The 23,797-nt window shown below is 40.0% G+C and overlaps 1 protein-coding gene across 4 annotated transcripts in view; it reads right to left on the bottom strand.

Annotated features, from left to right (window-relative positions):
- Positions 1–380: 380 nt before the first annotated feature.
- The window catches only part of PTCHD1 (patched domain containing 1), a 65,314-nt gene continuing 41,897 nt past the window's right edge, over positions 381–23,797 (bottom strand). For 3 of the 4 annotated variants that reach the window (XM_055120815.1, XM_055120817.1, XM_055120816.1), the window contains exons 4-6: positions 19,880–20,540; positions 5,640–7,293; positions 381–4,854 (exon numbers count right to left, since the gene is read on the bottom strand). In XM_055120815.1, coding sequence (XP_054976790.1) covers positions 4,842–4,854; positions 5,640–7,293; positions 19,880–20,540 — 2,328 coding nt within the window. In that variant the 3' untranslated portion in view covers positions 381–4,841. Of the gene's footprint in view, positions 7,294–19,879; positions 20,541–23,797 lie in introns of all 4 variants that reach the window. The other variant, XM_055120818.1, reaches the window with a different exon arrangement.

The raw sequence follows: 23,797 nt of genomic DNA, 5'->3' as shown, positions 1-23,797 counted from the left end.
ATACACTTGAATATTCTGAATTCTTTTACGGGGCCCAATTCCATAAGATGGGTTTGCTGACTGCCCCTTTTTTGGAATGGTGGTGGTGTTACTGTCATTTAGGCTATTTATACTTTGTTACAGCAGTGAACATGGTCACATTCTTTCTTCAAAAACATAGAAGGGTCCTTTCTCTGCTCTGGAGATTGTTTAGCTGGTGTTGGAACACAAATTTGGCACGGAAATATGTTAGAAGAAGAAAGGAATGAATGATGAATACGTGAATGAAAGTGGGCACTTGGTTGGGCATGAACAGACTAATATTTAGAAGTTTTGGTTCCTTGGAGAAGAGATGGCTGAGAAATTCTTGAATGTCAATCGCCAAAATGAGGACACCAGGATCACACTCCCAATGAGGTCTTTATTAGGACATTTTTTTACCCTTTGGGAACACAGACCTCTTTTGGAATCTGATGACAACTATGAACTCTCTTTTTAGGAAAATGTACATATTGAACATATACACACATATTTTCATATAAATTAACTTTAAGGATGTCAGCCCCACATTCCCACCAACTGATTCATGGCCCCCCTCCCCCAGGTTATGATCCCGTAATTTAGATACATTGAATTTGGCAGTAAAGTGGCACAATGGAGAAAGAACTGTGGCTGGGAATTAGGACACTTGAGTTCTAGTCCCCGTCTCTTCTGACTAGCTCCATGCATGCAATATCACTTCTCCAGTTTCCATTTTTTACATGAAAAAAAGAAGTGGGGTAAGTTTCATTTTATCCAAAGACTCATCTGGTGTCAACATTCTGGAGGGAGAAGAGGCTGGCACATTCCACACAAACATCACTCTTTTTACCAAGGTTTTCTCTACACCTTGCCTCCTTGGTACACATTCCTTTCTCTGTACTATTAAAAGATGTCTCCTTTCCCCCTCAGTAGACTCTGAGCCCTTGCAGTTTTTCTCTGCACAGAGGCCATAGCTGTCTGGTTGTTTCACTTTATTTTCCTTGATGGTGCCCTCAGAGATATCAAAAGACTTCAAATAGATCGCCTGGGCAGAAGCAGGGCAATTAAGAGGTGGGGTACAGGGGGCGGGAGGGAGGAGGATATCCTACCACTGCCTCTTCAGGTGAATAGATTCCCACTCATTTATTTTCCTCTTTGCTTTCTCTTGGACTGGCACGAGACAAAAATCAACAGTTGTAACCACAACAGGGAGGAACTATGCAATGTGCTGGCCGCAGCCGTTGCCAGTCTTCTGCCAGAGAATTCAGTAGTACTAATTTAATCTTTCCTTTGTGTTGTAGCTTTCCCATACTTAAAAAAACTAAGAACTTTGTCTTTGGATAGCTGTGCTTTTTACACAGCACAAAGTTAACAGCAAATTACTCAGAGGGAGTGTTCAGATATCTTCAGATAAGCCGGGCATCATAATTAAGTAGTAAGTGACTTCCCCTCCATGCTCCCATTCCCAGAGTGCCTCAATTTCATTGTTTCAAAAATGATAGTCCCAAATCAATATCAAGGGTTTGTGCTTTCTATAAAGTTGCCCCTATGGTGGTTGATCTAGCTGAATTTTGAGTGTTCTAGAATGACTAAGACAATTCACTGTATCATTATATGGCCCTAATCCTTTGCCCGATTCTGCAAAGACCAACTTCGTGGTAACTCTGCATCCTGAGCCCTAGTGCCATTATGTGGGATAAACAAATTACAAATCATAATATCTTGACTTCCTTTCCTGTGCCACTAGTGCTTTTCAGACATCTCACTTAATCCTCACAGCAAATCTGTGTCATCACTTAAATGTAGGCTCTCTGAGGGCAGATATTTTAAAAACCCTGATTCTCATACTGTTCTCTCCTCCAAGCTCTGGAGACGATAGCTGAGTGATATCAGGTACTCAATCAGGATTCGCTGAATTTAAGGATAGTTATGTTATTACCCCTGTTTAACAGATGAGAAAATTGGATTCACAGAATTCAAACACTACTACAAGCTACAATGGCTACTTTAATGGGACCCAAATGTACATCACCGGTATGCAAGACTACCCTTTGTGTCCAAGAGCCCCTGCCTCACATAGCATCCTGAAGGTGGCTCTTAGACCGCCAGTTCTGCAGACAGATGGAGCCACAGTCTACTGCTGGGGCTAGAGGAAAGGGGTATTATGGTCCCAGAATGTCACTTAGAACAACCTGGTGATGGTTAGTCAAAATGAAAGGATTATGAAGCGCGTTGTTTACAGCAACATAGTGCCTAAATAAAATAACTGTAGCCATAGAGAATAGAATCTGATTATCTCACTTCTAATTAAAAATTAAGGGGTAAAGTGGTAGGAAAGAAAACAAAACAAATACCACAAACCAGATCAAAGCTAAACAAGCCCTGCCCCACACCCAACCAAAACAACAAAGACTGTAAGACTGGAAACAGGGCGGTTCCCGAAGACTTGTCTTTTTTTCCCCCTCTGGAACTGATGTCCTTCTAGTCTGAGAAGCAATCATTCTCCTTGACCAATGATGTAGGACTCACAATCGTCCCCCCTTTCAAATATAATTTTGTTTCTTGGAAATCCCACGTTTCTGTGAATTTTATCTTCTGCTGAATTTCACTTAGAATATCCTCTTATTTTATCTTCCTTTGTCAACACCTCCCCCTTCCCCCTTTATGAATGGTCAAGAAAGCCCAAGCATCACAGTTATTTTAGTTGACCAGGAGAAATATTTTTGATGAATGGAATATTTTCTTTGGTAAACAAACAACAAACACCAACTCAAAACCAACCAAATAAGTTTCTTTGGTAAAGTGAACATTGATGTCTTGGTTGGAATTAATTGAAAAATAAAACTTTTGCAAGTGTTTGCTAGGATCATTTCTTTCCTCTTTATAGCAATTGAAAAAGTGAAACTTCACGAAGTAATGTCTTAAGTTTTATGAAGATGTGAGTTTGAGTAACTTCTAAAGTATCTTCTCCAGGTGGGGTTAAACGTCAGAGCAATAATCAATAATCAACATTAACAAATAGATAATGATCTAACAATAAATTATAAACAATAAATCTTGGCATGCAGAGTCCCCAGTAAAAAAAGTCATTCCATAGGCAGAATTCCATAAATCTTGATTTCAAGTGCTGAAAAGAGAAGTTGACAAGGTTGAAAATGCCCTTCATTTAAAAATACAATATTCCAAGGAATACAGAGACTCATTCAAGTTGGAAAACTAATATCTGTCATAAAACAAAATTCCACAATAAAGTCATTCTTGTTGACAAAACTGAACGATTAAATTCTCAACAAAATCCAGTTGATTGGTGTGTGTGTTGTATCAGTTTTGTAGTGTTGCTTTAATCCAAGGCATGCCACGTGGCTGACACTAAATCAATGGTTGATTTAGAATGCACTGTTCAGAAAATGATTTAGTAACACATGATTTAAGAATAAAACCAATCCCCTCTTCAGCTGTTTATAAATAATAGCCTAGTTGTAGGCCCCTTGGAGAGAGACTTGATCGCAGATCTAGTATGCGAACTTGCCCTTTTTCGAGGAATGTACTTGTCCTCAGATTAAAGCTTGTTATCTTCTAGTTGAGTGCATTACAAGTTGGTGTTGATCACTTAGTGTGTCTGCAGGAGAGATTGAACGAGTGTGGAATTCACTAGCTACAATCTCCTGACTATATATCTAGAACTGTGTAGACAACAGTACATGAAATAGAAAGCACAGGTTTGCACTTGGTGTGGTTATTTCGGAATCATTTAGGCATTTTTGCTGATTGAAAAGACAATGGCAAACCTATATCCCAAACATTACCGAAACATTACAAAAAAAAAAGTCTGCCTTATGGCCAATAAAGTCTTAGGTTCTTTCCTTGCAAATGTACTTTGAAGGGAGTAATAGCCCTCTTAGGAGAAAATCTAAAATTGGCCTGCCTTGCCTTAGGCATGCTAAAGTAAAGGACACCCTCTAGTGGTGTGACCCTGGTGTGAGTCGCTTAATTCTCCTAGGTCTTGGTTTCCTCCTCTGTGGAGGAGGAAAGTTGCACAGTATGTCCGCTAAAAGTCCAGAAAGGTAAGGTGCTTTTGGGGAAAGCTTACCACTACAGAGGTCTAAAGAAGCTACATCTCTAGAAGGGAAAAACACTGTAGACATTTGTCGCAAACGTGACCAGGTCTTAGCTTCACTTTTATAGACAAAGAAATGCAAGGGTCTGGAGCAACACACACAGCTTCTTCAGCTCAAACCACTTATGTTTAGATCCAGAGGTACTTCAAGCCAAACAGTAAAAACATCTAGGCGCATTAATGTACAGAAGGGCCGTGCAGTGAAGTGAAGTAGAGGGTCACCCAAAGAGGTGTGTGTGTGCGGGGGGGGGGGGAGGGGGGCAACAAGGTAAAAGTGCAGCCAGTGTTGCAGGAAACTTTGACTGTCGTTATCGATTTGTGTTGGAGATTACACTTTCCAGTCTTTTCTTTCTCTCTCCTTTTCAGCCCTTCATCTCCCTGCTTGTACTTCTGTGTTTCAGGACTTATACTCACCAAAGACCTTTCTTTTCTCCATTAGGCCTTGAAGCAGGCGTATCTTTCCACGAAGGCTGATTCACAGTCCAGGCTGAAAGTTGTTTTCAGTGTTCATTTCTTCTTTCTCAGCTCTGTGTAGGCAGAAGTTGTTTCTGGGCATCCACACTACATGTCGTAGGGCCACACCACAAACAGCTGTATCCGCTGGCCATTTGTTTTTTGTCAGAACGGAGACACAGTCTTTGGGTTCAAGTAGACACCTGTTCTTTTCCATCACAGCAGAGGATTTGGGTTTGGCATTGTGGTTTGGAGTACTCAGAGCCTCCTGCTAAAAGCTGTAACTAATAAAGCAGATCTGTTTAGTGACAAGTAATAAGACATTCCAAAATAGAATTGCCCCAGTTTTGCAATGCTGGAGCTGTCACTGGTTTAATGATACATTAACCAAAGCATATAAATGTTAACAGTGTATTGATGGAGCATTATGACAAGTTCATTCTAGACAACAAAACTGCCTCAGCTGAGTGAGTGTAGGGGTGACTGAATTTCAGCCCATGCGTGATGGCCACTCTAGTATGTGCCTGTTTCTGAGGTTCTGACGCTTTCAATGATCAGAACTTCCGCAAGCATCTCCTTGGGTCTTGGGGGGCTGGATAAGCCAGCTAAGACCTCAAAATACAGACCCTGCCTGGAACTATTGCTCCACAGATGTTCTGGAAGCCTTATTGTTTGAACACTGCTTAAATCTATTTCTGCCTTGACAGCTAACCCTTCAATCAGTAAGTTTTGGTCACAATACCAGCAACATCTACAGTGTGAATTAAATAGGATTCTGCTTGCTAATACCCTTTCTTTTATTTGATCTTAGTTTAAGAGACTGTAAGTCTCCTAGACTTGGTGTGTGTGTTCGTGTGTGTGTGTGTGTAGATGTGTGTTATTTTTCTGATAACAACCCTTTTGTTTTAAAGATTGAAAATTTGCAATGCCCATTTCCCCCCTTGTTATTTACGGTTTTTTGGCAATGCTTGCTTCTTCTCCTTAAAGAAGAATTCTGAAATTGTTTCATTAACATAATCTCTTCATTCTTGATAAGACCTAGGGTGAAAATATAACAAGCAGCTCTCACACTGTCGTAATTTGGTCAACCACTCGGGTACTATCGATATCCACCATTTCAACACACTCAACTTCTTCCTGGTTTTCAGGATTTTTCTTCTCTTTCCTTTTTTTCTTAGAAGGTGGCAGGAAAGTCAGTATCACAGGTAAAATGGCAAAGCAGTGAAAGAAGGTGACAAATGCTATTAAAAACAAGCACCTGAACAGTGTACAGGTCAGATTTGAAGGCACAGCTGCGAGAGGAATCAGACCAACAAGATAGCAGAGGTAGCTCTGTAAGATAGCTACCCCATGCACTTCCAGGGCATTTTTTACCCATTTCGTTCTTGTTAAGTCCTTGCCCAGAACAAATGTGGATAACAGTGGAGCACAATTATCAATTGTGTAGTTAATTCCGTAAATTAAGCAGAGCACAGAAATGCAGTCCAGTTTTACTTTCCATAATGTCATGAAACCTATCACTCCAAACTCCACGGATACAACAGTGAGAGTGAGCCAGACATTGATCAGCGAATCTGCCACGAGGAATGCTGAGAAGAAAAGCAAGAACAAAGTACTGATGCAGGAGTTGTGCAGGGGGCCTCCCAGAGAGGCGGCGTATCGATCCATGAACACGAAGGATGGGTTAAAGACAATAAACTTCACCTTGGAGGTGACAGAGAGTCTCCTCAGGGTTTCTAGCAGATCACTGAGTTCTTCTTTCCTTGTTTCCATGGTCTTAGCCACCAGAAACATTCTGGAGGCCACCACATCCACCTCATCATTGTACTTTTTAGAGAAGATGATGTCCTCTTGAAAATGTGAAAATTGAGGTGTTCTCAGGAAGGAATTTCTCAGCATGTCTGTGAAATTTTTCTTAGGCAAGTCAGTGGACACATTGAGTTTCCGAAGGTAATTTAAATAGCTATCAAACCAGGATATCCGCACAAACCCCTTGGTGTACTCCAGCACATCTTCTTGAACAGTAGCGTTCCAGTACTCTATTGACTCATATATGTAAAATCCAATCACTGGACTGTAATTGCTAAAGTACTTTTGCTGGGCACTAGTATAATCAACGGTTTGCGTCGCAGTTGCTACGATGTTACTAAGGTCTGACCCTTCACTGACCTGCAGATAGCCCATTAAGGCAAAGGAAATATAAATAAGGTAAAAGAGAACTACAAAAGGCTTGACGTAGGTGTTGGTTATCCAGTCACAGTAGTAGCGTTTGAGGAAACATACCAATAAGTGACTCTCGTAAGTATTCGCTTCCTCGCCGTCAGCTGCTGTGTCCTCACTGAATCTGGCTGTCAGGAGAAACCTATACCATGCCGGCTTCTCCTGCAGTACATCAGGCTTTGGGACTTTTCTGCAGCAGATACTATGCTGGTAATTGTTTTCTATGTAGCCAGTGAATACCAGGCTGGAACCGTAGAACGAGAGTACATAGAGGTAGTTGAAGAAGATTGCAATACAGGAATTGCAGCAGAAAATCCTGGCTGCCTCAATGTTCGTGAAAGGGCTGGCCCCTATGCCAAAGGTGACCAGGTACATGGCAGTGGTGAGAGAAAAGGAGAGCATGGAGTCTGCATACACGGCTGCAGTTCTCTCTTTAACATGTTGGTCTTCTCGAGTTTTTCTCCAGGAGGATAACATTTCAAAAGTCCCATACAATCCATGACCTGAGGAAGGCAAAAAAAAAAAAAATAAAAAGGAAAAGAAAAAGAAAAGACCAGATACAGCGTTTAAAAGAATTATTTCTTTAAAGAGGTGAACTAATGGGTCAAGTGAAATATAATCAGCTTTAGTGGTGACAGGTTTGTAAATGCTGATGATGGGGGCAGGGAGGAGAAGAGAGACAGACAGACAGACAGATTTTGCTGAATCCTAAATGGCAGTGGGTAGCAAAAGGGCAGATGGAGTGGACAAGACATTCATGCTCCTTACTGACTTAAGGGAGCTGGATGAACTTTCTGCCTATAGAAATTTTAGTAGACTCTAGGGGATTACACACACACATACACAAACACGCACTGATAGTTTAGGGGGTTTGGTATAGTTTGCAGAGTATTTGTTTCTATTGTTTGGTGAAACACTCCAGGCAAGGTGCCTGGCCACTCACTATTTTGCTTGTGAGACCCACAGGTCTTACTGGAGGTCGGGAGAAAGGAAGGCTGTGGGCATACAATTTTGTGTTAACATCCCACCCCCTTTGGTTTTTGGCCAAGTGAAGAGCTTTAGGGAGGAAGAGGCAGTGTTTCCAATTAGAGCCTTGACAGAAACCTAAATCACAGCCTTTTCGCCCACCACTTTTCCCCCAAGTATCAGTGTGAAAAGAAAGAAATCTGAGAAGCAAGGAGAGGCAAAATAAGTTGGAACAAGTTTGAGTGACCGGGGAAGAAATAAGCTTCATAGGAACCCTCATTGCAGTTGATGAAAGTTAAAATTCTGGTTGAAGATAAGTTTATGGCTTGAAGTTGGTCTTCAGGGATCTGTTGGGGTAATTGCGATTGTTCATTGATGATATTTCAGACAGGCAGTGACTGTGCCATTTTTTGCACGCTATTTGGCAGTGACCTTTGAGGGAGCGATCTGGGTCAGTAGCTTCTGTCTTTAGCTACCTAGCGCCAATGTGTATGGACGGTCCTCTTTCTCACTCCATTTTGTTGTCTGAGTCTGGATCTAGTGACTTCTCCCACCTCTCCCGGTTAAAAACACTTTCCGAAGAGGGTGCCCTGGTTTTCCAGGGCCCTGAAACATTGAAAATCCCACCCAAGTGATCCAGGGTGACTTTCTGGTACCCCCTGTTTTGGCACTAGGATCAGTGGATCTAATTTTCTGCTTCTACGCCTTGGCATATTCAGTACCATTATTGAGGATAATAAAATCTTTACCCTGTGGTACGATAGTCTTGTTTTTCCAAAGGAATTAAAAATCTCCAGCCAAGCATAATGCTGAGTAGAGTGAGTCACTGCGTACAATAACTGAGTGTACAGTATTATGTGTACAATAAGTGCATGTTTTTCCTTATGGCTAGGCTGGTATTTATATTCATTAAAAAATTTAGTTTGGTAAGGAGAGAGAGAGAACAAATTGGAATGCCCTGCCACAGAGGCGGGGTGGGGTGGGGGGATGGGACTGGGGGGTGGGAGGGATACTGGGTTCATTGGTGGTGGAGAATGGACACTGGTGGAGGGATGGGCTCTCGAACAGTGTATGAGGGAAACACAAGCACGAAAATGTGTAAATCTGTAACTGTACCCTCACGGTGACTCATTAATTAAAAAATAAATTAATTAAATTATTTTAAAAAATGTAGTTTGGTTCTGGGGCTTATTCCTGGTCCTGCACCACACAAGGATCAAATTGGGGTTGATGCGATAGAGGCACCACCCTTCTCCACATTACTACCTCTCTGGCCCACCTGGTATTTATATCTGTATTATGAACACTTGGCCTCAAACCAAAATGCCCATAATACAGGCCCATTACCCCAGAGGGATGCAGCGTTTCTCTTCATTGAATAGGCCTCATTTTTAGCTACTTTTAGAGATCTGGTCTAGACTGCCAATCTGATAGCTAGAACTATGACCTCTGTTAAATTGGAGGCACCTAATCTCCTCAGACATGAAGAATGAAAGTGCATTCATTGACTGGAGTTTGGATAGCTTGTGCCTAGTTTTAGGAGGGAACACTGTGTAAACCTATTTCTACTTTGTTGCTACAGAGCATCAACCAACCTTTGGTTAAAAGTAACCAATAACAGGGCCAGAGAAGTGGCTTAAAGGACTGAGGACATGCTTTAGAGGCAGGAACCCTGGGTTTGACTCCCAGCACACATGGTCTCCTAAGTACCATCTGGATTAACCCTTGAGCACTGAACCAGGAGTCTCCACTAAACACCACTGGGTATGGCCTATGGCATCCAAACAAACAAAAATAAAGTGATGGATCTCTTGCCAAGGAAGGTAAACAGAGGATTGAAACCTTGGAGGTATCTGCTGCCTGGAAATCAATATTATCCACTTCATCTGGAGCCATATGTAATAAATTCTAGTGGGCCAACGACACTTTAAAGTTTCACTAAAATGATGAATGGAATTAGCAGTATTTGCTTGCTGGAAACCAAAATAATTGTTTTAAATAGGGCTGTAGTACTGAGTAATTAAATATTTTAATAAAATAAGGATGTATATAGCAAGATTAAACTCGGTCATATAATAGAATTTAAATTGTATCTGTATTGCAGTCTTTTTAAAAAATATCGGTGTGATGTTTTAAATTATTAACTGACCCTTACTCTAGTTAGAAAAATACCATAAAATTCATTTTATACCTAGCCGTTGCATTGAGAAAAAAAGAATTTGAATTAACAGCTATTTGATGAGAAGAGTGAGGCTCTAGGGTCCAGAAGGAAAATAATCAAATTCAAAGAAAGGTAGAAGTCAGGCTGTTAGCTTGTCTCAGGAGTTCTGTAGCTGCATCTGAAATGCCTTGTCCTTCTATGATTTGATCATTTTTATTGAGTCTTGACTCTTTTCGCCTATGTTCTGGTTCTGGGGTCAGCTCCAGAGAGAATTCTAATTTTATTCTTAGGAGGTTTTGAAGCAGTGTCTTTCCTTCATTCCTCTTCTACAGCGATCTGCATACCGAGAACAGACAGACCCAGAGGGGTCGCTTAGAAAGAATCTGTTGTACTACATCACTCAGCAATGGTTGTTAGTCACCATTAACTTTGCCTCCAAATCCTTTCCACTTAGGCCAGATTCTTATTTCTCATGCCACACCTCTCTGGATGTCACCTACATCCTACCCCACAGATTGGACTTGTGCAGTGTCTCTGAAGAGCCTCTTGGGTCTCAGGGACAACTGCTGCCACCATAGTAGGCCTCTTTCCTGAAGCTCGGTAGATCAAGGGAGGGATGAATGCCAACCTAACTGTGGGTGCCTCCCAGATCTTAGCAGCCTGGAATGCTTCGCTGGCACCAGACCTTTTTCGCAGCGGGGGGTCTGTGTTGAAGACTGGTTGGTTACTCTGAAGTAGTGTTTCCCTGACTGGGCAGGTGAGCCTGCCACCTCAGGGATGCAACAATGATCCAGGGGACAGTAGTAGTCTTGGGTACAATAGTGGGCCCCTTGCTGTTTATTTAACGAAGATTTCCAGGGGGGCAGTGAGTGATTTTTTTTTTTACTTCCTGAAAATAAGGGAGCAAGCTAACTAGCTTTGGGAACCTCTGCCCTAAAGAAGAGCGAAACTTTGGGGCCTCCTTGAATTTTAGCTGCAAGGGAAGACATATTCTGAGAACTTTTGTAATCTGAGGAATGCCTTGTTCCCTGTCCATGACTGCTCAGATTCCCTTTGGTTTTGGCCTGTCAGGTGGCCATTTGGTTTTGTTTGGGGGTCACACTCAGTGGTGCTCAGGTATTACTCCTAACTCTGTACTCAGGGATCACTCCTGGCAGGCGTGAGTTCCAGGACTGAACCAGGGTTAGCCAAATGCACTAACACTGCACTATCTCTCTGAGCCCCATGAAAATGTCATCTTAAGTGTAGATTCCTCTAATGAAGCAGCTTCTTTAAGTCTGGGGCATGAGACTAGATATGCGGTGGGAATGAAGAGGAAACCCTAGGTAGGAGGATTTCACAGAAACGAATTTCTTCCAAAATTCTCCTCTAGCTAGGAGACTTAATTTCTGTGGCCACTTCAGAACTGGGCCCATGGAAATCATGGAGAAGCAGAGAAGTAGATTGGTTCTGTTTCTCTGGAATTTCCTCTTAGCAGGTGCCTTCCTTCTTTAGCATCACCCTCACCATTGCTCTCTCAACTTCTGGGGGGTGAGGGCAGCGTTTTGCAAGTAGGTCTTTGAGGTTACATCTTACAGATGTCAGCAAACATACTGCATGTGAACTAAAGTTACTTTTCCAAGGTTTGGTTCTTGTGTGTATGTATCTAAAATGGGCCTTAGAAGGAAAACTATTGATTTCTGATTTATACTCATTTTATACTTATCCTATGAAGTTGGAGTTCTAGAACTTTCTTATATCTGACTAAGGGGTCTGGGCCACTGGTACGGAACATCACTTCATCAAGGGACCATTTCCCATTTCCAGTGTTTCAGAATCATTCACAAGACTTTCGTATCAGTGCTCACTCAGGGAGCTACCTAAACATAAAAGTTCCAAAGAGAATTAACCCTTGGTGAACTGAGGCCTAAGGCAGTATTATTGGGCGTCAAGACTCTCCATGGAGAGTATAGATCCAGAGCCTGAGTTCTGGAAATTAAAGACTATATCAAGGCGAGGATGCTGGGAACCCAGTAATGTTCAGGACATTCCCCTTTTAACAGTCACAGTATTTAAGGTTGACAAGTTGCCCAATGGACCTGGTAAACAAAGCACAATCCAATATGTAAGGACAATGGTGGAAGATCATAGGAATTTTGGTGGTGTTGAGGTACAGTAAGTTTGTACATCAAACATCACCCTAAGTGTTAAAACTATTGTATTCATGTTAGCTAAGCAATGAAAAATGATACAGAGGTGTTTTGTAAAGTCTCCACTCATCTTTTAAAGGTACATTCAAGGCGTATCTTTCTGGTTTGGTTGCTCTGAGGCAACCTGAGCTTTGATCCAGACTCTGGGGAAAGCGCAGTTGAGCTCTTTGCCATGTTCAGTCAAAATTCAGACCACGAAAGCAATTTAAATTTGATTACTAGAAGACTTGGGGCTTGTCATCTAGTAAAATCAAATACCAAAGGATTCAGACTAATTTCTTTCTTTTCCCAAACATGTTATAACTTTATGTGCTTTTAAATGTCAGACTTTGAAGTCATTGAAAAGAAAAAGCAGCACTGGTAATAACTAACTCTAATGGTGAAAAATCTCAACCAAACCAACCCTCTAGTCACCTAGGATGAATCTTAGGAGTAATCTTAGATTAAATCTCACTCTCATCCACATCCTTTTCTGGGGTCTGACCCATGCCTTCAGGTTGTTTATAATCTACAAAGGCAAGAGTACACTAATGAATAATTGAGAGTTAACTTTACCCAGTAGGTATCATTCTGGAAACTCTGGTGATTTGTTTACTTAATTATTATTATTACTTCTTCTGGTCGATGAATAGCAGAAGCAAATTGCTTTGATTTGTACATCTGGATATTTTGAAGACATCTCTTCCTGAAGGCCTAGATGCTCCTCCTTAGATGCTCCTCCTTCCCTCAGTACACATGGTCTAAACCTAGAAGTTGCTGCTTTAGGGTGTACCTTACATGACTCCTTTCTATACCAGCAAGGGTCCCCCACCTGGAGTTCCAAACACTGAGCTTTGGCTGAGAAGAGGAGATGGTGAAATGGGATGGTTTGTTGATGGATGATCTTTCCGTTTCAGTGTGAAAACATTTAGTATCAGGAGACAATAAAGCCACTTAGCGCATGACTGGACAGTGCCAACTTTCACATATGGAAATTAAAGGACTATATTTTTCTAGAAAACCCATAAAATATATTAAATGCATGAGCAAAAAATGCTTAAAGCATATTTTATTCCTGAATGAGCTTTACGAGTAGCTCTTGTTTATAAAATGCTTTTCTTTTAATGACATCCATATAAATGCATGTATTTTGTTATTTTGAAAATGTAAAGTGTATATATGTCTGGGTTAAGTAATACATATTTTCAGGGAGAAGTTCATTAATTGGATGACATTTGTACTTTGCCAATTATAAACATTTACTTTCTATGTTGAATTGTTTGGTTTATCACAGCCTGTTCTGTCTCACAGTTAAGAGTGAGAGGAAAGGTGTAATCTCCTTCTAGTTAAGATGTATGCACAGATCGAGGTGAATACACACATCTTATTCTTCCTACCAGAGATTTGTCACATTTTGCTAATTATAGCATTGGGGTTTTTTTGTTTTGGTTTGGTTTGGTTTTGGGTCACCCACCCAGAGGCAATGCTCAGGGGTTAATTCCTAGCTCTGGGTTAGTTCCTAGCTCTGCACTCAGGAATTACTCCTTGTGGAGCTTGGCTGACCTTATGGGATGCCAAGGATCAAACCTGTACTATCTCTCTAGCCTCATGTTTTAATATGAGAATTTTTTTTCATTCACTGGATAGCTTCAAATAAAATCTTGCAAAATTAATTTGCTAATAGCTCTTCCTTGTTTAAAAATAAAGATGAATGTATATACCATATATAAATTATTATGTAAAAATGTGGCCCATAATATATACCATGGTCTTTGTGTAATATCTTTTTACATAGAATATATAAATACACAATATGTATATATGGTATATAATAGGCAAATAGCTTATAGATTTATGTGTAAGATATGTTAATATGCTATATAATATGGAAAAATGTATAGGATTTATATTCAAACATTCATTCAATGTATTATAAGTGTAATAAGCAAAATATACATAAAATGAGCTTATTATACATCATTAAATCTGATATATAATTAATGCTGCATATTTTATGCACACTGACACATGCACACTCAAGATGAATCATATGAAATTTACTGATGAAGAAGAGAAATATAAGTGCTGCTACACTGATCAATGCAATGAAGGAGCTAGAAACCCTTATTAGGTTAGGTTTATATTTGGTTCATGCTAGTGAAGTAGTCTAGGGAAATGCAGAATCTCCTTGACAGCTATAATGACTTGCTTGTGGTGTGAGTTCCAGGAGACCCTTTGATCAACTACCTGGCCCTAGCAGTGACTCTCTGAGATGCTGGTCCAAATAAAACACCAAACTAGGTGTTTCTCCACATGTTTTATTTTTAACAGCTTAGGAGAGTATCTCACCCGCATGGCAGGGCCTGGCAAGTTCCCTGTGGCACATTTGATATGCCAAAAACAGTAACAACAAGTCTCACAATGGAGATGTTTCTGGTGCCTACTTGAGCAAACTGATGAGCAACGAGATGACAGTGACAGTGACAGTGACAGGATCCTGATGTTGCCTCTTGCTTGCTGACCATTGTGAATCCTACCACTGCTCCACCCCCTGGCCTAGACCAGGTGGGGAGGCCTTCCACAAGACACCCTGAAGAAGAGTCCTTGCAACCTATCAAACTGACCTCTGCATCTCAGTCCTGTTCTTGACCTCCACTAGGATTGAGAAATGAACAGTCAAACTTGTTTTGTTTCATTTTCTCAATTCTTCCTTACCTCACCCTCACACCTCTACAACTTCTCTACAACTTACTGTAAGATTATTTGAGAAGCATAAAAGTAAAAGAGAATCATGAACAAAACTTGATTATATACTCTCCTTGTAAATTAGTTCTACAGTGACCATAGACTATTTAAAAACATTTAGGAGACAAACTTTGAAAATAATATATAGACTTAGTCTTTTAAAATCAGATGTACAAAAACATGGGATTAACAAATGCCCTATAAACTAGGATTATATTGTAGAAACTACAGAACCTTGATCGACCCCCAACATCCCATATAATCCTCCAAGCCTTCCAGGAGTTACTCCTGAGCACATAGACAGGAATATACCCCGAACATTGTTGAGTGTTGTCCACCCCTCAAACATTTTAACTCTTTTATGTTTATGAAATTGATAAACTGTATCATGTTCCAAGGAACATCAAGTAAGAATAAATATTTAGAGAATTAAACATGATCTGGTTTCTACTAAATTCAGATAATCTTGTAGTATATACCTGAAAGTGGCCAAATATTTGTGCTGTTATTCTCTCGTTATCATTTAATCAAATTGTTTCTTCCTTTCCTGTCCTACAATATTAGTAGCCAGGCCTGATAATTTAGAGGGGTAAAGGGCACCTGGATCTGGCATTGACTCTCAAAATCCCTAACACTTTGAAAGGTCATAAAAATATTTTTCTTGGAAAATATTTTTCATCTCATCTGACCTCCACAACTCACATCTTGATAAATAGAAAGTGACCCTTAGATTATCACGTGGAAACTTAGATTATCATGTGGAAACTCTCTTTCACTACAACTTCAATTCTCCCCTTTAGCTGAATAAACTGTTTATGGAATAACGAAGCCTTCCTGATAAAGAAAATAAAAGTTTTCTCTGATATGTGCTGTATTTTTTGACATTCAATTCTTTTCCTGGGTTGTATCTGGTTAACTATGCTGTAGAAACATTAAGGCTGTAAGGAGAGCTTACACATACAAAACTTATGTCATTTTCTTAAATTGTTCTCAGTTGAGGACAATGGTATAAGTCTTTATATTTTAAAGGGAACTCCATACCAGATTAAAATGATAACTGTCATGTTTACAATGGCTGTTCAAGTGCCTCATTACCTGAATTTGGAAAGAAAAGTGTATTACTTTATGCCTAAGGATATGAATGAAATAATTTCTTTTCCAAATTATAGTAACTAAAAACACATCAAATTGCTCCTATAGTACTGTAAGCTTTTAAGAATTTCAACTCTAAACTGATCTAACTCGTGGATAGGGGCTTTGGTGGATGTTGGATCTCTCATATGCATGCTACTGATATAAAATATTTGAAATCACGATGTATCTATGCTTACATCATTTCTAAAGTGATTCATCTGTATAGGATATATCTTATTGACAGGGACGTCTCCTATCATCTTGGCTAGTAACACATAATCACATCCCATTATGGTGAACACTCAGAGTTTATCCAGATTATTTCCTATTCTGGAATTTTGTCAGCTTAATACTGTTTGACACACATGGTCTTAAATTTTTCCATTCTAAATATACTGCCATTTTTGGCATTCGGCTAGATCTGCTCTAATGTGACTGGCATCACACTGAAACTGTTCACTTTGTTGAATATTTGGGGGGTGCCAGGGATCAAACTTAGAACCTCATACTTGCAAAACATAGATACCTCTACATCACTTAGCTGCATTCCCAGTCCCTCTTACTTGGTTAATTTTTAAATGTTTATCACATTATTTCAGTTCAAACTGTTGTTGACCAAGGAAAGATCTACATTTCTGACTTTTTCTAGATTCTCTGTACACAAGTGAGATTATTACACATTAAGATGTTTATTTGATATTATATTTAAGTAGTAAATCAATAATTTTTGCTTAAATAGGCTTAGTTGAAACATAGCCAGTTTGTTATAGACAGACAAATTAAAAAGACTGGAAAGTTTATTGACTTGCATTGCAGAGCCATTAGCATTGCAGCTCTTGGTCATGTAAAATATTTATTGGCATTTTAAGACTAGTGAGTTTAAAAAAAAACATAATTAAACATTGACTTTGGATGCAGTAGTACAGTGCTCTTTGTGTTTCATTTCATCGTCAAACTCTGAAAATTAAGAGTTCATCGAGAAATACAGAGAGGTAACCCCCTAAATGCAGGCACTGTTGGCTTTCTCACATAGCAATCACCCAATATATGGTACAAAGCTTTTACTACAGCTAGGTCTTAGTTATTAAACACTGACTTCCTTTCATGGTGTGTCTAGGTAATATGAGGTCTCTTTTGGCTGAAAATGTGCATATAGGTTGCACACTAATTGTCAGCTGGGAAAGCTGTCATCAAATGAACACCGATCGGGTCAAAGTGATAGTACAGCAGGTAGGGGACTTGCCTTGCAAGTGGCCAACTTGATTTTGATCCCCAGGACTCTATATGGTCCTCTGAGCCTGCCAGAAGTGATCCATGAGCACAGAGCCAGGAGTAAGTTCTGAGCACTGCCAGGTGTGATCCCCGCCCCCGCCCACAAAATAGTCTATTGTGTATTGGCCACCTGCGGTGTTCCTTATATTTCACACAAAAAATCAGATTTTAAAAATTGAACTCTGACATAAAGGGCAGTGAGCTTTTATCTCTCAGAGGAGGCACTATTATTTCTATATTTGATGTGTTAGGGGTAATCACCCAAGTACTCAGGGTCCTGTGGGTTGCTTCCAGTGATATTTGGTCAACAAGGTTTGGTGGGCGTGGTGCTAGAGCCTGAAAATGCAGAGCTGTGCCAGTGCCAACCATGGCCATATGGTTGAAAGTTCAGGGGGGCCTCCGGGGACATATCTGGTAATAAACAGGGGCTAGGTGATGCCATGGTTTAAACTCGGATTTGGACACATGATCTGATTTTGTGCCCTCTCAATTTATTTTCAAAGATACTTCTCTGGCTAACGACTTCAGTACTATCTCACATGTTCCTCTTGGTGTTGATTTTAATAGTACAAAATTAATTTTGACTTGTTAAAATTGAATCCTTGAATATTTGTTTAACTCCATGAACTTGATTGTTTTCATTTGTTCTAGGGTTACACCTGCTGGTGCTCAGGGAGCCATGTGCTGCCTGTGAATACTACTATTTTACCTCTCTTAAAATGGATTTCAAGAAACTCAATTATTGAATCGTATTTTGCTTAATGTAGTTAGTTTTATTTTTAAATATTTTAACATCATTGACTCAGTGGTGACCAGGAATCTCATAAAACCAGATCCATTGATCCTATTTCTATTTAGGCGATATCCTGTTTCTTCATTTTAAGACATTTATTGTCATTCAGTCATCCACTCTTCCCTCAGTTCTGTTTATCTTCTTCCCACTAAATAATCACAACAGAAAACTCTGCACTTAAAAAATGAACAACTAAAATAAGCAAGCATGTGACTAATCATGAGCAAGACATTTTAATTTAAATCTTGACTCAAGCCTCTAAGGAAACTACTAATATGCAATCCTACTCACTCTTCAAGGAACCTCCCTGTATTCTACAATCGACCCACCTAATCTTGGGGTTATTTTAAAGAGATAAGTATGCTGTCTTCATAACAGATTGAATTCAGGAAGAAGTACAGTGGCTTCCTTCTCTGTTGTGTTTAGTAGTGATGAGTAAACTGGTCTGGTAACTTTTCAGCTTCGCTTAGTTCCGATATGGTCTCCTACTTTCCCACAAAACTACTAGTATATGTTGATTACTAGTATATGTTTACTATTTAGGTCTACATTCCTGCAGTCTAGAGAACGAAGAGCAGCCTGTAATTCCATGGCTCTGTAGCCTAGCCAATTCTATTTATCATTTGATGATAATGCAGCTGAAATTTATCAAATGAATTCTTTTTTTCTGCTACCCCCAAGTAGGGCATAGGATACACTATTGGACTCAATAATAGTTCTTCTTTGTCAATGGAAAATGTCACTTTATCTGTCATGTCAGTATCTGATTCTAAATGCCATTTTGGTTTTTGCTAAATGTAGTGGTAAGAAGTTGACACATAGAAAGGGGAAGAGTTTGCATTTTTGACCCCCAAGAATCCTGCCACAAGTCTTGCTAACCCATTGATATTAATATCAAAACCATTCCAGTTCTATTTTGACCATTGTCTCCATCAGAAAATTCTTACTGGTCCCTGTAGAAAATATATAGGATTCTTACACCTTCATTTTAAAACATTCTCTGAAGTCATAGCAAGGACAAGTAAAAAGTCACCGTTCTATTTAGGACTCACTAGTTGCTTTCAAAGTTCTTGCACATTGGCCATGTCCTTCTGTGTGATGTTCACATACACTCCATAGGGTGAGGAAACTGGGGGTACAGAGACTGCCAGCTGCCAGCTCATGTGCCTTCCCATTCATCATTCTTGAGCTCACTGAAGGCTGTTGACTCATAATTCGGGTGACCTGAGGGGGCTCTACTAGTTGCAGGAGTGTGCTTGATCTTTTGGGGAAATTTTACCCAGGAGAGGAGCACCCAGTGTCTCCGACTCTGGGGTTCTGGGTATAGGCCAGCTTCTGCCATTGTTGTGCCTCACAGAGAACCTCTCTGAAGCCTCATGTTCTCTGAGGTTCCCCAAAGGTCTCCAGTGAGATTGAGTCACAAGTGCCCATAGCGGTAACCTGTTCTTGAACATATGCTGAACTAGTTTTCTTCCCTGCTTCATGTCCTCATTTCCACCAGGGCTTCTTGGGTTCACCTTCCAAATGAACTACTTGCATCTAAATCCTTTTCTCAGGGCCTGCTTCTGTGGGAGCCCAACCTTACACAATGGAACATGAAGATGAATACGTGCTACATACAACAGGCTACTTGACGAAAAACAAGGTCAGGATTGGGAACTTCTAGCACCTCAACAACATAAGCTTGCTTCTTGCCAAGAACTGGCACTTGGTGGAATTGCTACTAGGATTTGGGGGTCAAAGGAAGATGCTATAAATGAAGCAAAGTTGTTAAAGAGTTACTTCTTGCTTTTTTAGGAATACGGTCACCACTAGCATCAGGTGTAAGTAGAAAAATGGATGGTAATTACCTAGCATGACGAAAGGGACTCCCAGGAAGGTGGAATTGTATTTCCCACCGGTAAGATTGATGATCCCGGCCGCAGTGAGAGTGGCCAGACTTATGGTCACCAACCCGAGCAGGCCTAACCAGGGTTTGCTGCGGACGCAGTCCTGCATAGAGCAGCAGAGGATAGCCATGGTGACCACCAGAATCAGGCTGGTGACCAGGTAACGTTCTGATACACGGCTAGTCTTCTGGAAATCTTCCCTCAGCGAGGAGGATGTGTAAGGGTAGATTTTGATTTTGTCGTTTGATTGCTGAAACAGTCGGACAGTGTCACAGAAGCTGGACTCCCATCTCTCAGCCACCATGTCGTTCAGACTGTTGATTGACTGCAGGTAGTAGGTGAGCTGGATGGCCTCTGCAGATTTCACTCGGTCCTTGCTGTGCACGGTGACACCGCCAAGCTGGTGCCCATTGTAGACTGCCCGCCCATTCTTCAAGTGAGTGATCGGGTATGTGATAGCAAAATTAGTCCGGTTGGTGGCCCGAGCATTCTTGAGCTCCTCCAGGACATGTACTATGTCATCCACGATGCAGCTCTTATCATTATTCAGGACACATATGTGAGCGAATGTATAATTAAAACCAGGCCTTGCAACCTGGATCTTGGTCACAGCAGTATGCAACTATGGAGGGGAAAAAGAAAATGTTTATTAGCAAAAATAGGATGTTAGTAAGTGACATTAGCTTAGTGGATTCAAATAACTCTAGGGGAGGGAGGGAATCACTCATTTTTAATCTTGAGGTCAAATGAAATATAACCTTAGAACAGAAATAACAAGTAATGATGCAAAATATACACTTGACTAGTGATCCTCCCAGTGTGGTTCTTGACCCAGAAGTATCAGCACAACTAAAGAATTTGTCAGAAATGAAAATTCTTGTACCCCCAGCTCAATTCTAGTAAATCGGAATCTCTGAGGTAGTGCCTAGGAGTGTAGGTTTCAGAAACTCTCCAGCAGATTTAGAAGAACCAGCATTATTTCCACATGTTCTGTTCTTTACTTGTAACTCAATTGGTCTACGATGACTCACAGTCTTTTACAAGACCACTGTTAAGTTTTCCTCTGGAAAATGTAAACAGTGAACTAAATTACAACTTCAAATGCAGAGGTCCTCTGCATGCTTATCCCTTACTGCCCATTTGTAGGGGGGGAAGTGATTTAATAACTGCTATAAAAGACAAGAGGGTCACCATGAGAACCCTCTTTTCTCTAACTTCACTTGTCTATGTATAAGGAAAGGGTATTCTAACTGCACAAGCCTGTTTGGGATACATGAGAATCATGCTAGTGGGGTACAGTCAGACTTACTCTACACCCCTTGCCACCAGTCCAATTTGCCATACCCAGATTCTGTATCCCTGCGGTTGAAGTACACAAGGAAATATAAGCACTCCTTCACAGCCGCAACTATGGCATACAAGTGAGTATGAATTATTATTTATAAAATAAATAACTCTAGACCCTTTGTACAGATTCATTTAATTGTTTGAACAAACTATAATCATATATAAGTGTTAGCTTTATTTTACAGGTGAGGAAATTGAGATATGCTAATCTAGTTATTTGTCCAAAGGCATACAGATAGGAAGAGAGATTTGGATTATGTCAGGTACTTTGGTTCCCAGACCTGTGCTCTTAGTCCCTGACCCTACTTCTCTAGGTTGGCACTGCTTAACCTAGAGATTCAGCAGCTGAAGGAAGGTTCTTATCAATAACTAATTCCTGCATTTGTACTTTCACTATCTGAGAAAACGATGGAGGAAAGCAGACATTCTGGTGGAGGTTGTGTGTTAGAACGTTGTATGCATGGAAAGCTAACCATTAATGATATTGGAAATCACATTTCTGTGAAGTGTGGCCAGTGTTAAAAATGAGTTGTACAGTTGAGTGTTAGGTAAATGAATGCATCTAGAACCATGCTTAGCACAGAGTGAGCTCTTCCAAGAGCAATAACAGTTGTGATTGCATATCTGATGAATGAAGATGTCATACATAAAGGAAATAAAGTTTAACATCCAGTGTTGCCATACTGTAATTGTACCATTACAACTCATAACCTTCAGAACATCACCATGACCCTGATATATTTTTCTTCAATCTGCTGGAGTTGGATTATTTGCTAAGACATTTTGCGGTGTTTTGCCAGAGTGAGTGGGATATTACGCTGTTGAAATGTCTTAAGGTTTCCAGCTATCATAGTGCTATAGTTAGTACAACAGAACAGAGTTGTTACTCCTAATCCTCAGATGCCCCTTCCACATCTTGTTATGAGCAGTTTGTCACAATGTATTTTGGTGGAACAGACTTCTTTCACACACACACACAAACACAAACACACACACTCCTCCCAGATGTACCTAAGAGACTGGTTTCACAAAACTGTAATCATTTACTAAATTTTGGTTTTGATGCTTTGGGATTAATGGTGGAAAACAGTACTCAGTAGTCCAAAACTGTGCATTTTTCACTCATTCTTCTCTATGCATACACTGGATTTTGATCAAAAGAACTCTAAAAAAATCTAAAGTAGGTTATTTTAGAAGAGAAAGAAACCAAAGGGAGAATTTTGATAAAGAGGTACAAGACTTTGAGGAAAGATTTCAGAACATACTAGAAAAGGAGTGGTATTAAAAGCATGCATATGTGTAATATTTAGTGAATTGTTCATTCCCATGAATAGTCTAATAAATCTCCCTTAAAGTGATTACTAAATATGTCAGGAGAAAAAGATTGCCAAATAAGATGGTGTTAAACTACAGGGCAGAACCAATTATAGCAAGGGGACATTTCCTATCATTCTTCAAAACAATGCTGTCCTGCTGGGTGGGGCATTGAAAACTATTTAGTGATATGCCAGCTCCGCAGATCTACTGTTCGAACCCCCTGGGACTACAGAAAGAAGAAATCAGACACTTGGTTAACCTTTGTATCACCAACTGAAGTTGGAAAGGGAAGATTTCTTAACTCAGTACAGAGGTGCTGTGAGATGCAGCTGCCTTGAATTTCTGTTGAAGAAGTGGGTTGAACATGTGTCACTCTTGGATTTCAGTGGCAGAAAGATGCCAGGTGACAAAATAACTGGAGAGGGAGTACTGGCTGGGACTACCCACCTAGCAGGGGGTGTCTTTCCATTTCTTCTATGGGATAAGCAGCTAGACTTTCTAACTACTTAGTCCTAATTTTTGTTTTTTATGATTACACTTTAGGTACACATGAAATCCACTCTTCATGGTCAACATATTCAACAGACATATTGCACATTCTACATGTACATTTACATGTTTAGGGTTTTAGAATGTCCTGATTTACTTGCCTAGAGGAGCACTGTTCCAGACCATGGAGCAGTAAATGCGTATTCTCAGAAATATTCACGGGGTAAAAGGAAATCAGAGATCAAAGCTATGGCTCATATAATCAAAAAAATGACAACCCCAGTCCACACAAATTCTTATTACTCCTATAAGTAAGAGATCCTGTTTCAGAGAAGGAGTAAAATGTGAGAAAGTAATCATTCACCTTTAATATAATCTATATCTTTCATTTGAATCAACATAATTTATAACCCATTTCTGAAACTGTGCATATATTTTAGATATTGACTCAATACATGCAACAAGTATTCACCAAATATACTGTGTTGTCAATAATAGGATAGTTTCTCTGAATTTAGTGTTTTTACACTCACATATGGAAAAATCCATAACAAAAATAAAATTCAAGACAAAAGGAATATCCAAGTAGTAGACAAAATTAAGCATGTTATACTATAGTGTCCAACCCAATGTCAATCTTGACTATAGGACTTGTTATTCCTTTACTGTCAAATAGGTCAAAATTGAATGTTAAATTGAGATTCATTCTAAGGCTGGAACACATGC

This window comes from Sorex araneus, chromosome X (assembly GCF_027595985.1).
Source record: "Sorex araneus isolate mSorAra2 chromosome X, mSorAra2.pri, whole genome shotgun sequence".
Classification (NCBI taxonomy): domain Eukaryota; kingdom Metazoa; phylum Chordata; class Mammalia; order Eulipotyphla; family Soricidae; genus Sorex; species Sorex araneus.
Note: the sequence above shows the minus strand (reverse complement) of the source record. Positions and strands in the feature narration are given on the sequence as shown.